Source organism: Saccostrea cucullata, unplaced genomic scaffold (assembly GCF_032062105.1).
Source record: "Saccostrea cucullata isolate Sc308-1 unplaced genomic scaffold, CSIRO_AGI_Scuc_v1 ctg9531, whole genome shotgun sequence".
NCBI lineage: Eukaryota > Metazoa > Mollusca > Bivalvia > Ostreida > Ostreidae > Saccostrea > Saccostrea cuccullata.
In genome coordinates this window covers 7485-23665 of record NW_026924291.1, presented here as the reverse complement: position 1 = coordinate 23665, position 16181 = coordinate 7485, and the positions used below count along the sequence as shown (strand labels likewise).

The window sequence follows — 16181 nt, the reverse complement described above, 5'->3', positions numbered from 1 at the left end:
TTGGTATTTAGCTATGTAATTTAACTCTAGAAAATGTTAGAAACGTGTAAACATTAACAAAAATAAAATGTTTTTATTTTGTTATGCTGTAACAGTCATTATGATTGAAATCTACCACCGATGACGTCATATGTGTACATCAAGTAACTTTGAAATTGATCATGTCGTGTAAAGAGAATTTGGCTAAGACGGCATGTTCAAAGATACGTAAAATAGAGTTTAAAAGGAAATATCGGAAATATTGTGTTAAATTCATATGGAGTTCAATTAATTAAACAGCTTTGCTAATTTATTTTCATCGGTTATATTCTTTTTGGAAGACAGTCAGCTATATTACGTATCCCGGTCGGCCTATCGTCCGTCATTCTTGACCAAAAAATGCAACAGAACAACAATAAGCTGGATATTTCAAAACATACGATTTGTACAGATTGAAAGTTTGCATTTTGACAAACTTGGAAAGTGCTGCTAGAATCCCGAATGAAGCATGGTTGTACGAAAAATATCGATACATATGTATAAAATTCAAAACAAAGGGTAAGGTTTCGGGCGAATGTGTGGAATAAATATTTTACGGACAAGATAGTGGGATTCTAGCAGCACTTTTTAGAGAAAATAGATGTTTTTCAACTATATTACATACTTAAAGAAATTATCAAAGTCCGGGGTATTGTTGTTCTGTAAACCTTTTTTATTAAGGAAAATTTTGCTATTAATAGAAGTCACGTGATGCCGTGGCGGTGATGCACGTCTTTGCGTTAGACACGCTTTTATCTGTATGCAATAGTACATAACAGTTTACGTTTATCAGTGGTTTTGGTAATTTATTAAACTAAATTTTCTTCAAAAAGTCTAAATATCCCGAGAAATTACTTATATGCTTCCTTAACATACCCGCGTTTTGACCAAATGTTTGTTATATCCATCATCAGTGTGACTGTTTCAAGAAATTTTGTGCTCACCATATTGCGCCGTCCCTGCGTTTGGCCACAAAATACAAGTTAAGCAGAAAGTAGGTACATTGTAAAGATAACTACTTTGGGTAGTTTAAATACCTACGTAGCTATTAATAGCTACGTAGCTAGAACAAGTCTTTGGGCTGTACCTGATGATTGCTAGAAATTTTTACTAACTGCAATAATTAAAGAAAAACGATGTCTATAACTCTAATGCATTGTTTGGCACCACTACAAAATTGTCATCATCAGTATGCACATGTTTTGTCTTTTCATTACTTTTCCTATGTGACGCCATACATTTACCAGCGATTTAAGTGCAAAGTAACAAAAATACACATCTGACCAATTTTCAAAATTTTCCGCCATATAGTCCAAATATTTTCGCATATTATGTTCTTATGCGTTTCTTTTCTCTTTCAGTATATAATAAAAATCTGATTTCAACTTATTGTTATTGAAGTTATTAAAACTTCGAATTTCTGGTCGGGTTTGATTGTCACATCCTTGCACTTTCGAATATTATAAAGTGGCAATTTTGTTGTGTATTAATATAAAATAGAAAGTAGAAATGTTCAAAAGTAGAACCCCTCACTAGTATCGTCAGTCCGCGCTCAGTGTCCTGTACAGAGTTTACCAAATTGAACACACCAGTGAAACATAACTGGTTTTGTAAAAAGGGCACGAGTTCTGTTATTGTTAATGTTTACGATTCACCGGATGTGTTCAATTGTTAAAGTCTGCACACCCCACTGAGCACGGACAGACAATATACTGTGAGCGCGTTTTCCTTTCAAACATTTTACTCTAATTTTTTAGAATATAGTTTAATATTTTTCAATAATACACATTAAATCTGTCGCTTTTCTTAAGTAATAATAATGAAATCAAAATTTGTGAAAGTACCTGGACGTGTCAATCAAAGCCGAGCAGAAATATAATATTTCAATAACTTCTGGATGGAATATAATATCTTTATTATATTTTCGAGTTAAATTATCCTTCCATATATCGTAATATTATGCATAAAATTTGAGAAATATTAACTATAAATCTCTCTCTATGCACCATTAGAGCCTTTATAATAAATAAACTTTGAAAAATTGTTATAAAAGTACATAAAAAATGTATGATTTTTAATCTCTATCAAAGATTAAGAAAACCACGTAATGTCAAAAATCAAAGAAACGCAACCGTTGATGAGTCTACAAGGGAAGGTATATTGAAAAAAGAAATATTCTTAGTAACAACGTTTTAAAAAGAAACTTAAATAGTCACAATAAAAATGTAAAACTCAGTTTGCAAGCTCAAGATATAAAATTTAAGAGTTGTCATCAATCCTTCATTACTATAGCATAAAAAACACCATATCTTAAATTAAATGTTATATATTTTCTTTTGGAAAAAGATGTTCAACAAATAGAGACATCTGTGGTTGATACATCTCATCAGGGGATACAAAATGAAGTAAATGAAAACGTTTATGCTGATGTAAGATCCTCCAAAATGATTGAGTTTCATGGTGATAGTTTTTCATCAAATCGTTTGCACATACATGTATACTCTGAGAATGATGAAACTGATGCTTTCCTCAATAATAAAAAAGCTAAAAGGAACTACTTTGAAAATGGCAAGGATGCAAATTTTAAAGAAAGACATACATCAAACATGAAATTGCGGGAAAATGTGTATGGAAACTTGGACGAAAACAGTCAATACAGTGTTTTGTCCTTACGAAGAAATATTAACCCTTCTGAGATGGAAAACTATTTTATAAAGCAATCAATCTGTCGTGATACATCTCAAAACGAAGGAGCTTCTTATTGCATAATGCATGCATTTGAAACAGATATTCAACAGAATGAGGATGCATGTAAATCAGATTCAGATGTTAGTTTGATCTCGGAACCATATAGCATTGCCATACGAAAGTATGATAAGGCTTAGTTTCTGAAGGAGATCGGGGTAGAGAAAAAATCAAATGGAACAGAACAAAATATAGTGGGTTATGAACGGTTTACACATCTGATCCTACATCTTGAATTTATGATTGTCCATGTACGCCCATATGAGACGTTTTTTTCAGATTTGCAAACAAAGCTTTAAACTGTAAAGTATTTTTTGCACTGACTTGCCTTTTGTCGTTATTAGCTTTTTGTCGATAGTTTTATTGGATTCTTTCAAAAGCTACTGTTTATTTCTAAAATTAGGTAGTATCCTCCCTCCCGGATTTACTCCAGTTAATAACATATTTGTTCTATGTTAACTTTGGATTTTTCTTTCAAAGTACGTTTTCATGTGAACAAGAAAATAAATTCATGAAAGAAAAGGAAAAAAATTACTTGTGGTGGCCTTCATCTCAATACTTAGATATATCAACGACGTATGGTCCATTAACAATGAACATGTTTTTTTATTCTTATATTGACACAATGTATCCTGGTTAGCTTGAAATAAAAGTGACCACAGAGCCTGACACAACTGTTTCAAATTAATATATTTTATTTGAAAAGGCCGTTAATAGTTTTTGAACAACCAAGCTTCATGACAAACGAAATGACTTTAACTTATGAATTGTCAACTTTCCTTACTTATGCAGTAATATACTTTCATCAGCTGCATACGGGATTCATATATACTCTCAGTTGATTTGATCTGCAGGATAATGATCTTTGTATGAACAGTGTTTTAAACAACGTACGTTATTGACAAATTAAAAAACATAAGAATGTCAATTAACAGTCTCGTTTTTAGCCATCGTTTTGTAAGTTCTATGATCGATACAATGACCATGTCAGCACATACAATTTATCATCAAGTTAAACACTGACTGACGTTTTTGATACTTTTTAATAATCTGTTATTTACACACTGAATTGTCAACGGGTTATTCCGTTATTACCACATGGTGGGTGTGACTGGTCGGTAGGGGATGTCCAATTTTCTATGACACCAGATCCCACCTTTGATGTTTAGGATGTCTGTTTTAGCTCTGCTTTCATTCTGTATTCTTAAATTGATTTTTTGATCTTGAATACTGTTCGTTATCTCCATATATTCCTTCGATTCCAGGGGGTATGTGAATGGAAGTAACTTTCTTTAAATTAAGAATGCATCTTCAAATGTCAGTTTAAAGGTCACAATAAATGTATTTCTTCTTCTGATGTAGAAGGTTTTGATTAAACTCTGCTACATATATAGAAATACGTTTGTTATCAATGGGACTAATTTCTGGACGTACAACATGATTTGCATTTGTCAATCAGACACTCAAACATTTTTAAATCGTCTTCAGAGTACTTGCAAGTGAAATCAGAATGTTATTTATTAAGGCAACTTCAACTAAATCAATTAGAGCTACACAAGGTATGAATACTCATGAGCTCCATTCTTTGTAAAAGCAGTCGTCTCTGATGTCAAAAGGTGTGTGCATAGTATAATCTTACCTTACTGAGTTGATTAAAAATAAGAAGTTATTGTTAATAATTAATAATACGTCGTCAATATATTAATCAGTCGAGTTAAAGACTACTGTAAGCCTTAACATTTTATCTTATGTTTTAACATGTTATAGATTAAATGTGAATTTACAATTTGCAAATATAAAATTCTCCCTTTCTAAGGAGCAAATACTTCAAAGCATGGGCTGGATGAAGGATATGGAGATAACGAACAGTATTCAATTTCAAAGTCCATAAAACAATACAAAATAGGAGCAGAGCAAACACGGACCTCCGAAACATTAGAGGTGGGATCAGATGTCATATATCATATGTCATTTGTGAATATTTTTAAGTATTCGAAACAAGCTAGTTAAATTTAAGTAACCGTATCGGTATTAGATACAAAAACTTCATAATAATACTTATAAACAAAGATACAAGCAGATTCCGGTAAATGTGCTACTAATTACTCTCTTTCTTTATTCCTCACAAAGATATCAACAGTAGTGAAGGAGAATATTTAAGAGTACTGTTAAATAATATGCTCAAGAAGTGATGCAAATCATATGTGGATAATAAAAAAAATCCAAGAAACCTTCAGATCACTTGAAATCACAAAAGTTTATCAAAATCAACAAAATAAAAAATTCCCACTTACCAACTTCATATAAAATATTTCCCAGGAGAAATAAAAGTCCAGGCTCCCTGACTTTATTGACAGATGCTTTTTTTCAAAAAAGGAAACTCGTAAATCAAACAAAAAAAACAAACATAGAAATTAAGCATTTTGATTGCTTCTGTTGTCTTTGATAGGATTCGAGTCAAGGATGAAATGTAAACAGAGATGTTTACTCCTCCAAGCCCTGGATTTCTCAGCGGTCCGCGTTTAATGTACATACATATTTGTAAAGTTTATTGTTTTTGGTCGATCAGTTGTTCATAACATTATTCAGCATCTGTTTCATAAAAATGTTTTTTTTAACAGCAGATATACTTGAAGTATATTTCTCCCCTTGATTGATATTGTATTTGTGAATATTCAATATAAGACATGACATATGCGGAGATAACAAACAGTATTCCAATACAAAAATCACCTAAACATTACAAAATAGGTGTGGAGGAAACAAGGGCCTCCAAAACACATTATTTTGTTCTTCAATTACATTCTAATTCTTTAATAGTGTCTCTTTAATACCCAACAAATACTACTTCAGTACCAATTGGAAGGTCATCTCTATAAAAGGTACGAGAGGTAATTGAAATTTTCAGAGAAAATATACGATTCGTAGAACCACATAACTATTGTATGCACCTGCTTTCCATTTGGTTTTCATAACAAAGGTTTGCTACACCAATCCGTACCAGTGGTTTTGATATTATAATTTTTGAAGACCATTGAGAACAACTACATAATTTTGATGAATATTTCTCTAAAACTTCCTTCGGTGTTTTGGGCGTAATGGAACTATTGTCGTTTCATATCAATGAAAACAATGTTGTACAGGGAAGCTAGAATAAAACTGATGTAACAATACCTCAGATTTGATTTTGTTATGATATTTCGTCAGGAATATGCAGAATTTAGCAATTTTCAATACCTTTATACTATTAACAACAAATCACATTGTTGAATGTTGTAGAAACAGGTATGAGAATTATCTTTAATATTTGATGAAGAAAAAATTGAAAGTTTAATTTTGCTCTCTGTTGGGTCAATAAAACTTTAAATATTGTTTTTAATCACAGTAAAAATGGAAAATGTTGTTTCAATCACTACGAGAATATGAATGGTCGGTGTTTGGGTGAGTATATTAATGACTGTGAATATTATTTAGCCATTTATATACATCACTGAGATGTCATGGGTCTACTAATATAGGATTATTTTTGGAATAGAATGTCCTATAGGCACAATTGGCACAAACTGCAGTGGAACATGTCCTTCAGGATACTTTGGAAAGCTTTGCAAAGACAAATGTAATTGTGCGGATATATACTGTAATAATATCAAAGGATGTCTGATACACACAGGTATGTGGTCCACATTCGAAACCATCGCATTAATAGTTCCTCTATTTCGTAAAGTGGTAAAGGTTGTTTAAACGGTCATTGATTTTACACTTTTGTACAAGCATTTTTAACCAAATAAATCAAGCAAAAACGGTTTTACAATTATACTCAAAAGAATTTTAGACTACGTTCGCGCAGTAAAAATTTCTAATTAAATAGAATGTAGAAGGGTACATGTTATTGTATAAATTAAGTTTGAAAATTATTTCAAAATCAACAGACTTATTCGTTCTTCAAATCTTAAATATTTTAGTTTCTTATGTTCGTTTAGAATGAGTTTACACTTCTAATTAAAAGTTCCTAATAACGTTTATGTCATCATAAATATTTTCTATGTAATTTAAAGACCATACAACATCATCGACAGAGACGAAATTAATAACGAATGAATCTCAAACAAAATCAAAGGAGAAAATGACTTGGAACAACCTAACATTTACCTTTATTGGGTGTATCGGTACACTGGCCATAGTTGGAGTGACGTGTTACATCAAATCCTGGTAAACAAATATGGCAACATGTGAAAAATATGTAATCAATTAATGAAAGCTATTTCAATCCAAATCAAACTATCAATAATAAAGGAATGTATCAGATTCTATTCCATTTTAGGTTCATTGAAATGAAATTCCGAACTAGACGTATTCAGTTTGAACCATCAGGTATTGACAACAAAATAACGAGAATAAACATTAAATTAATTTTTTGGCAATTTCATCATTGATAAAAATTAAATATTCTATGATTTTCCTCAAAGTATTTTACCACACTGGAAATGCTAATATTACAACTATCCAAAACATGGAAAACATGTTGAATGAGGGGCAAGAGGAAGGTCTGATAGCTACAGGTTGCCGGGTTCTGGCAGAACGAAACAAAGCGATGTGTGACGATGCCTATTTAGATCCTCAAACCAGAAACATTTACAATGACCTCAACCCGAACAATGTACACAAAGCAGAGCAAAATGGAGTCATTTCTAGAAGTAAATTATATGAAAATATTGTAATAAGATACAGTAAATTAATATTTGCTTAAGGAGGATCCATATGAAAAAGTACTATTAGAATTCAATCGGAGTATTCAGTTGACTACTATTTGACGTTCAACTGACCGTCAATTGACCATTAGTTGAATTTTTGCCATGCAAATGAGGGAGCGATCAACTCATTTGCATAGAGTGCACCACTGTTGAATGCTCCTCTATTTCCTTCGCAGTTGACCGCTAGTTGAATACTCCTCTATTTCCTTTGCAGTTGACCGCTAGTTGAATACTCCTCTATTTCTTTTACAGTTGACCGCTAGTTGAATACTCCACTATTTCCTTTGCAGTTGACCGCTAGTTGAATACTCCTCTATTTCTTTTGCAGTTGACCGCTAGTTGAATACTCCACTATTTCCTTTGCAGTTGACCGCTAGTTGAATACTCTATTAGTGTACGTAGGTTGCATTCATTAAATATTTGAAAAAAGGAGGGATATTTGAAATCTAAGACAAGCAATGTTCTTGAAAATATGAAAAGTCAAAACAATGGAATTTCTAAATTGTACTTGTAAATCTAAATGCATTATAAATGAATTGAGCTGGTACACTCTCATAAGTTGTTACATGCCTTCTTCATTTTCTGTGCAGAAAAGGTTATTTATAGAATTAGTCTAAAGCAATGGTATATTTTACCAACACAACAAGAAACACAACAAAACACTTGATGCATTACAAGTTTTCAGAATTCTTTCAATATTTAAAAAAGTACACAAAAATAGGGACCTACGAGTACTGGCTACAGTTTTTTGTATTCCTATTATGTGTTTAAAAATAGCAAGCTTACTAAAACAAATCTTTAAATTTTATATACTTACAATAGTACATGAGATATTTCACACGCTGAAACATCACGAAAACAATAATGTTTAAAATAAAAATTCCCACCTTCTACAAAAAGCACACATGTACTGATTCAAATCTTGGTTGTTATAATTATGGTATAACAAACCCGATCCATGATACTAGTAATGTAATATTGAACCCAACATAAATGTAGCGTGGGAGAATTTTTTTTAACAAGTTGGAGTGTTCAACTAGTGGTCAACTCTTGTTTCCGATGAAATTTCAAAGTATTAGCATTCAACTAATGGTCAACTGGCCGTTTTATGCAAATCAGTTGATCGCTTTTCAGAAAAGCATTCAACTCCGAGTGGTCAACTGTTTTCGAATTATCAGTTGACGGCTAGTTGACGGCTAGTTGACGACTAGTTGACGGTCAACTACACATTTTCGTATGGGATATATCGATCGAGGCTTTCCAGGCCAAAATCAAAGCAATGTATCTGTTTATCTGTTTATTTATAACCAACAAAAACGCAATTTAAGGTTCAAAGCTCAAGGAGATCGTGGGACATAGGGTTAGAGATCTTCAAAGTGGCGGGGCTGAAAATATCTACTGCAGAATAATATTAGGAGATGAACAGCCACAGCGTGATGATTTAGACGAAGATGATGAAAATGACAATGATGAAAATGAAGGTCCCCGGTATGAACAACCCTGGTCACAGATGAGGAACTATGACGGGTAAGGGTGTTATCAAACGCGATCTCATACAAAACCAAATCATTGATTCTTTAGAATATTGTTGTACAAAATGACACTGATAAAAAATATTTCTACTCAGAAACATGAAAAGTCATAAAATCGTCCGAAAAGACGAGGAAGGCCATGAGAAGAACATATATGAAAGCTGCAAATGCAGTGTTAGAGGTACTGTATAAAATAGTTATTTAGAAAATAAATATCTTAAATTCATTCCAGTATTGTATAATTATATTGCTGATGTAACGTTTTAAATTCCGTTTTAGAAAACGAATATTCTGTTGAAAAATCAGCTTCTCCTTATTCTGTATACGAAAGAGAGTTTATCCAAGGCACGACTGACCACTCTGATAACTACACTTGTATTAACAGGACCAGTGATGAGACCTACACGTGCATGAACAAGACCAGTGAAGAGAACTACACGTGTATTAACAAGACCCGTGAAAAGAACAATATAAAAGGTGGCAGCAGTGAACAAGAAGAACAAAAAGACAGATCGGCGTAAAATTTTGAGTTCCATAGGAGTACAGAATTTACAGAATAAGCTGTTGCTATGTTCGTTAGAGGGAGAGAAAAGTTAAAGAGAGATAGGGGATGACTTTTTAAAGATTATTTCTTCTAGCAAAGAATTATTTCTTAATTGAGATCTAAATTGTTTTGTTTTATTTTATTCTCTGTATTGAATGTAAAGGCAGACATTCCAATATTTTTTTTCGTAAAACTCTTCATTACACATTTCCAGAAAGACTTTTATTTCCTGAATGTTTCTATTAATAGAGTTTATATTTAAAAGAACAAGGAAATTTTTTATATATGAATCAAAAAAATAAATAAAATTGGTTCCAATAAAAGCGTCATCTGTTACATGTTTGTTTGTTTAAAATACTAGGAAAAGGGTGGTTTACTTTCATATTAATTTAATAGAAGGAAATAGACAACATTCACTAACTAAATTATAAAGCATATATTTAAGTATGACATATCCCATGTAAAATATCCAGTCCGGTTTGTACAAATATGACTTAATTACTTATTGCATCATTGCTAAGAAAAAGTAACAAAATGCAGAGAAAAAAATCAAGTTGTTCAGATGTAATCAAGAAAAATTAGCTCTAAGTTTTCTTTTTTTATTCTTTCAAATTACTCATAATTAAACAACAGCCATTTAAATGTTTTAAACATTTATTAGGAGTAACATTGCTTTTCAAAAGATTTTTGGAATAAAGGGACATAAGACGAAAGAAGCACCCACAATTACTTACAGTATTCAGCGAGAGGTTATATGTATTCAACACCTTGATACACTGTACAATGATTCTGATAGATAAGTATTTTCTCATCATCGCTTCATAAACATTTTTCCATACATACAAAACGCTGCAATCGGTTTTCGCCTTATTTAATTGTGGAACTATTTTACATCAACGGGTAAGGTAAGAAAACACAACTAGGCTTTCATCACACTTAAAATTTTTAAAAGGGTTGTTTTGGAGAACTTGAATTAAAATAGACTTTTCAAATGCAGAATACAAGTTAGATTTTGTGATTCTGGATGGTACCTAACGCATTCTCTTTAAACAAGTACGTGAACGTTTGTCAAAGGCTTATTCTAACCCGACTCGTCGTTTCCTCAAGATTAAATTTGCAAACAAAGGAACTGATGTTGTGAACATAAGTAATATTCGTAATTATAAAAAAGTTCAGTCTTGCATTCCATCATACTTCAAGTTGGTCTTCACCCTTCCTTTCCTCATTGCGAGATTCCATATATTCTCAAAATGTCGCGTCCAAACATTTCAATAAGCGAACCCTTTATTACTTAGAAATTGAAGATCTCAAACAAAATCTCTATCATGGTATTGATCTTTTTTCGTCATTCTACCACAGTCCCGTTGGATGCGTCATTACTGGTGAATAGTTGAAAATAAAGACCTTAAAGAAATCGCTCCAACTTCGCCCATTTCTTAGCAGACATATTTTTGTATTCATATGAAGCAGAATTTGTGCAAAATGTTGTTCGCGAAAAGGAGAAAACACTTGCTGTGCATGGTCTTCAACTCATTTAGATATTGTTACGTATTGTCAATTAATAATGGTAATTTCCATTCTTATGTTGATATGATATGTATTATGGTGAGCATAGGCGTAGTCACAGGGGGGCAGCGGGGGCACTAGCCCCCCCCCCACTTTCAGATCGGGGGGGGGGGGGGGCAAGAGTATGTCTGTGCCCCCCCCCACTTTTTAATGATGAACACAATCACAGCTATTTTCCCCCAACTTTACCTTTACTATAGGAAATGTTCATTGAAGGGATAGTTGCCCCCCCCCCTCACTTTTTAGACCCTAGTATAGTTATATCAAAGAATTGTGGAAAAATTAGAATTGAAATTAACTTGCCTTTTAAAAAGTTGGCCACTACCCCCCCTCCCCACAACCCCCCCCCCCCCCCCCAACAAAATAGGTTTTCCGTTTTTGTAAAAAATTTTTATATCTTTTTTTTTTTTTTTTTTTTGCTTGTTAAAGAATTTCTGGAGTTGAGCCCCCCCCCCCCCCCCCCCCACTTTTAAGTTTGTTTGTGACTACGCCTCTGGTGAGCATAACATCAAGGATACCACAGCGTCTGACACATCTGTTTCATATTTGGATATTTTGCTTGAAAAAGACGTTAATGGTAATCTAACAAACAAGCTTTATGATAAACGTGATGACTTCCCTTTATACTTATGCAGCAAAATACCATAATCACCTGCATACGGAGTATACTGTAAACCAACTATTATTCGCGTGCGAGAAATTTTCGCGAGTTTCGCGACAGACTTATCATCGCGAACCAGTTCATAAAGTATCTGTGTCTATTAACCACAGGCTTGATTGCGAAAATTAATCATAATCATATTTCATATTTTAATTATCAATTTTAATTATTAATTAATTAATCATATTTCATATTTTATCTTCGCAAAATCGCGAAATAAAGTCGTCGCGAATAAAAGTTGGTTTACAGTATAAATCTCAGTTGATTCGATACGCAAGAGCATGCTCTACGTATGAACAATTTCTTAAACGAGGTAAATTATTGACAAGCAAGTTGATGAAACAAGAATATCAGCAGTCTCGTTTAAAGTAATTATTTCGTAAGTTCTATGGTCGATACAGTGACCTTGTCACTATATATACAATTTAACATTGAGTCAAATGCTGACTAACGTTTTCATACTTATTGATAGACCATTATTTAAACAGCCAATTGTCGACGGATTTTCCCGTTATTTCCCAATCATGACAAGGAGCACACAGCGGATGTGATCGTTTGCAGGGGGTGCTCACTCCACCATGGCACCTGATCCCACCTCTGATGTTTTGAAATCCATGTTCTACTCCAAGTTTTATTGTTTAATGGACTTTTGAGCTTGGATGATATTCGATTATCTCCATATATCTTATCCTTTGAGGCAGAATTTATTCAAAATCTTCTATAGTAGAAAAAAAAAACTAGTTGGGGCTTCCAACTCAATGAGTTCCAGTAAATGTTCAATTAAGCCTCTTTCTTTACTTCACTTCTTACTATGATATTAACAGTAGTGAAGGAGAAACTTCAAGTACTGTGCAACAATATATTGAAGAAGTGGTGTAAATCCGAAGACAATTTAGTGTAAATTGCCATGGTTTCATTATCAGAAAACCCAATTTTATATTTACTCTCATTTCAGTTATGAAATAAAAAGAAATACATTAATTTCTTAATTTTATTAATAATAATCTAATAATTTCAAATAATGGACCTACATCTACATATTTATATTACAGTGTTAAACACAATGTCACATTATTATGGACTGAATCTAAATATTTCTATTATAGTTTTATACACAATTTCACATTATTATGGACGTACATCTACACGTTCAATAAATTTCTCTGCAAACGTCTGCCAACCAGCTTTAAAAGAAAAATAATTATGTAAAGTGCATAAAAAATGACTCTAAAAACTCTTTCAAATACACTGTATATGCTACAAGATGGTTCAAGAATGACAGAAAAATGCTCAAGCATAACCTATATATAGGCATAAAATCTTAAGAAAAACACTTTCAAACTCAATATACAATATGTTTTAGGTTTATGTTTACAACGAAAGAAGGTATGAAGCTGATAAACATGATAAACATTGGATGAAACTTTACTACAGGTGTGTAGACATTCTGTTTTATTCAGATGACTATAGAGGTTTAGTTTCATAATAATATGAAGAATGTCACTATTTTTTATGATTTAGAAATCGTTATCTTAACGAAAGTGCAAAATAAATATATATTTTTTTTTAATGAAAAATATGAATTTCATTTAAAGTCTTTATCTAAAGAATATCATAATAAAAATACAAACATCATAAAAGTTGTGGAAAAAGTCTAAAAATTACACAGTAGTGAATGGTTAGAAATAACTTAATATATGTGATTTTGAAAAAAATCTCCACCCTTATCTAAAATGATCAAAAGAAAAATGGGTCTTTTTGACATGTCTATTTTAAAGTATAGAACCAATGGTAAACCTTCCTGCAGTCCAGGCATTCCTGATGTGAATCTTTTCATGTCTTCTCAAATGTGAACATTGTGTAAATTTTTGTCCGCATGTTTCACATTCATAAGGCTTTTCCCCACTATGAATCCGCTTGTGTGCCTTAAAGTAGGTACTACAATTGAACTCCTTCCCGCAAATTTCACAAAGATGACGTTTAATGCCAGTATGTGTTGACATATGCTCTACCAAAGGCGGCTTACGTGTGAACCTCATTCCACAAATCTCGCATTGGTAAGGCTGTTCGCCTGTGTGAATACGACTGTGTCTTTTAAGTAAACCCTTTGACCTGAATTTCTTCATGCACACCTCACACTCCACATTCTTCTCATCAGTGTGAATCATCTTATGCAAAACTAAAGTCTGTTTTGAAGCAAGAACTTTCCCACAAATTTCACAGGTAAAAAACTTCAAGCAGTTGTTGGATTTCTGATGCTGTTGAAGATGCATTTCGAATGTGAAAGTCTTGCCACAAGTTTCACAGCCATAAGGTCTGGTTTCGGAGTGATTCAGCATGTGCAGATGAAGCCCCATTTTTCGAGTGAATCCTTTTCCGCATATGTTACACGTGACTGGTTTGTAATCTTTGTGTTCTTTTAAATGTTCGTTTTGCTCGGCCAGAAGGGAGAATGACTCTCCGCAGACGGGACATTTGAAAGGTTTATCATCAGAATCAGGGTGATGCCTCTGAAAGTGGATCCGCAGGGTGGAGTTTTTAACATACTCCTTGGAACAGATATGACACTTGTACAGATAGGGCTGTTTTTCACCAGTATGAACCCTCAAGTGTTTCTTTAAAGTCTGCAATACGCTAAAAGCTTTATCACATAGTGAGCATATATAAGGCTTTGCTTTTGGGCCTTTTTCTTTTACAATATTACTTGTACCTGCTTTACTTTTGCTCTCTTTCTTTGGAGTTTGACTCTCAGTAGAGTTTGCAGTGCAGGGAATTTGTTTGCCTTCCTCAGAAGGACCACTCCCTGATGCTGCATTTAAATTGTTATATATTCCAAGATTCATCATCACTTCCATACAAGAACTGCTAAACTGCTCCATTGAATCATCAGTTTTGGACTCTTTTCCACTGGTCTGATCATTAACAAGTACACGATTTGTGCTCTGAGTTTCACAGGCCTGGTCATCAACAGGAGTTTGATCATTCTTGTAAGCCATTTCATAAGCCTTTTCATTAACAAAAACTTGGCCATTTCTGTACACCATTTCACAGTCCTGATCATTGACAAGAGAATCATTAGTGTTCTCAGATTTACCGGCCTGCTCATCTACAAGATCGTGATCATTTTTGTAAGCCATTTCATAAGCCTTTTCATTAACAAAAACTTGTCCGTTTCTATACACCATTTCACAAGCCTGATCATTCATTAGATCATCACTATCAGAGGTAGAAGTTGTGGAGTTATTTTCAGTGTGTTCCATGTTTGATTTTAATAAAATCTTCTTTATTGATAAATATGATATATGATAAAGCTGGTAGGGTAGTCTAGATGACACCAATGCAGGGAAAACCTGCAAATAAAAATTTTAAAAACATAACTGACATTTTTTTAAAAATACCAATTCTTCCAAGTGTTTTTCAGGAATATGTGTAAAACAAGGTAAGTTTAATTTTTTTTTGTATTTCACATAATTTTGTTTAGTATCACTATGCATATGTTGCTTGCTGTTCTAGATGACTTGCTTTTTATGTTTAAGAGAGCCCTCTTTATTCCCTTGACAATCTGACCCCACGTAAACCTCTTAGAATGATAAGGCTTTGCAGTTCTACAGAAATGAATTTATTTTTTTTTTTAGATATTACTTCTATACACATGCTGCATGTAAACTTTATTTAATTTAAATACCAATTTCAGTCTTGTCCTCACTGTCAAATGATACATGTTTCCCTCCCCATTTTTTTTGAGGGGGGGGGGGGGGGGGGGGGGAGGTCAGCAGAATTTTTTAACAGTTTGAATTTAATTAAGATATACTTTTGGCCCTCCACTTTTTACAGATTTTTTTTTAGGTGCTACACATATTAATGATTCTTTAAATTGGCTCTAGTTTTCACTCAAGAAAAATGAATCTGTATATCTATAATCAGATTTGTCAAATGAAGGATATGGAGATAACGAACAGTTTTAATTTTCAAAGTCCATAAAACAATACAAAACAGGAGTAGAGCAAACATAGACCTCTTAAACATAAGAGGTGGGATCAGATGCCATGGAGGAGTGAGCATCCCCTCTGGATCGGTCACACCCGCCATGTGCTCCTTGTCATGATCAGGGAATAACGGGAAAATCCATCGTCAATTCAGTGTATAATTAATGGACTTACAATTAGTATGAAAATTGTCAGTCAGCATCTGACAAAATGATAAATTGTATTTGCTGACAAGGTCATTGTATCGACCATAGAACTTGCAAAATGATGACTTTAAATGAGACTGTCGATATTCTTGTTTCATCAACTTGGTTGTCAATAATTTACCTCGTTTTAAAAATTCTTCATAAGTAAAGCCTGCTCTTGCATATCAAATCA

At 33.0% G+C, this 16181-nt stretch overlaps 2 protein-coding genes and 1 long non-coding RNA gene across 3 annotated transcripts; 2 read left to right on the top strand and 1 right to left on the bottom strand.

The window, feature by feature from the left end:
* The first annotated feature begins 5943 nt into the window (after window positions 1-5943).
* On the top strand, window positions 5944-6427 carry LOC134266146 (uncharacterized). The gene is made up of 3 exons (XR_009991902.1): window positions 5944-6048; window positions 6149-6204; window positions 6299-6427. It is a non-coding gene; the product is annotated as an uncharacterized LOC134266146 (long non-coding RNA).
* A 459-nt stretch (window positions 6428-6886) lies between these two features.
* On the top strand, window positions 6887-9639 carry LOC134266147 (uncharacterized). Its single transcript, XM_062748387.1, has 6 exons — window positions 6887-6972; window positions 7085-7134; window positions 7230-7457; window positions 8843-9041; window positions 9142-9227; window positions 9326-9639. Exons 1-6 carry the CDS (start codon window positions 6887-6889, stop codon window positions 9565-9567), a joined length of 891 nt encoding a protein of 296 aa, XP_062604371.1. The 3' UTR covers window positions 9568-9639.
* A 3702-nt stretch (window positions 9640-13341) lies between these two features.
* On the bottom strand, window positions 13342-15163 carry LOC134266145 (zinc finger protein 883-like). The gene has a single exon (XM_062748386.1). The coding sequence runs from the start codon at window positions 15075-15077 to the stop codon at window positions 13590-13592; it is 1488 nt and encodes a 495-aa protein (XP_062604370.1). The 5' UTR covers window positions 15078-15163; the 3' UTR covers window positions 13342-13589.
* Window positions 15164-16181: the final 1018 nt, after the last annotated feature.

Excerpts from the sequence above, each read along its gene's own strand:
- LOC134266147 (XM_062748387.1), top strand. The coding sequence starts at position 6,887 with ATGACTTGGAACAACCTAACATTTACCTTTATTGGGTGTATCGGTACA. Across the intron at positions 7,458-8,842 it reads AAATGGAGTCATTTCTAGAA|GTTCAAAGCTCAAGGAGATC; the intron begins GTAAATTATATG and ends ACGCAATTTAAG. Across the intron at positions 9,228-9,325 it reads CTGCAAATGCAGTGTTAGAG|AAAACGAATATTCTGTTGAA; the intron begins GTACTGTATAAA and ends ATTCCGTTTTAG.
- LOC134266145 (XM_062748386.1), bottom strand. The coding sequence starts at position 15,077 with ATGGAACACACTGAAAATAACTCCACAACTTCTACCTCTGATAGTGAT.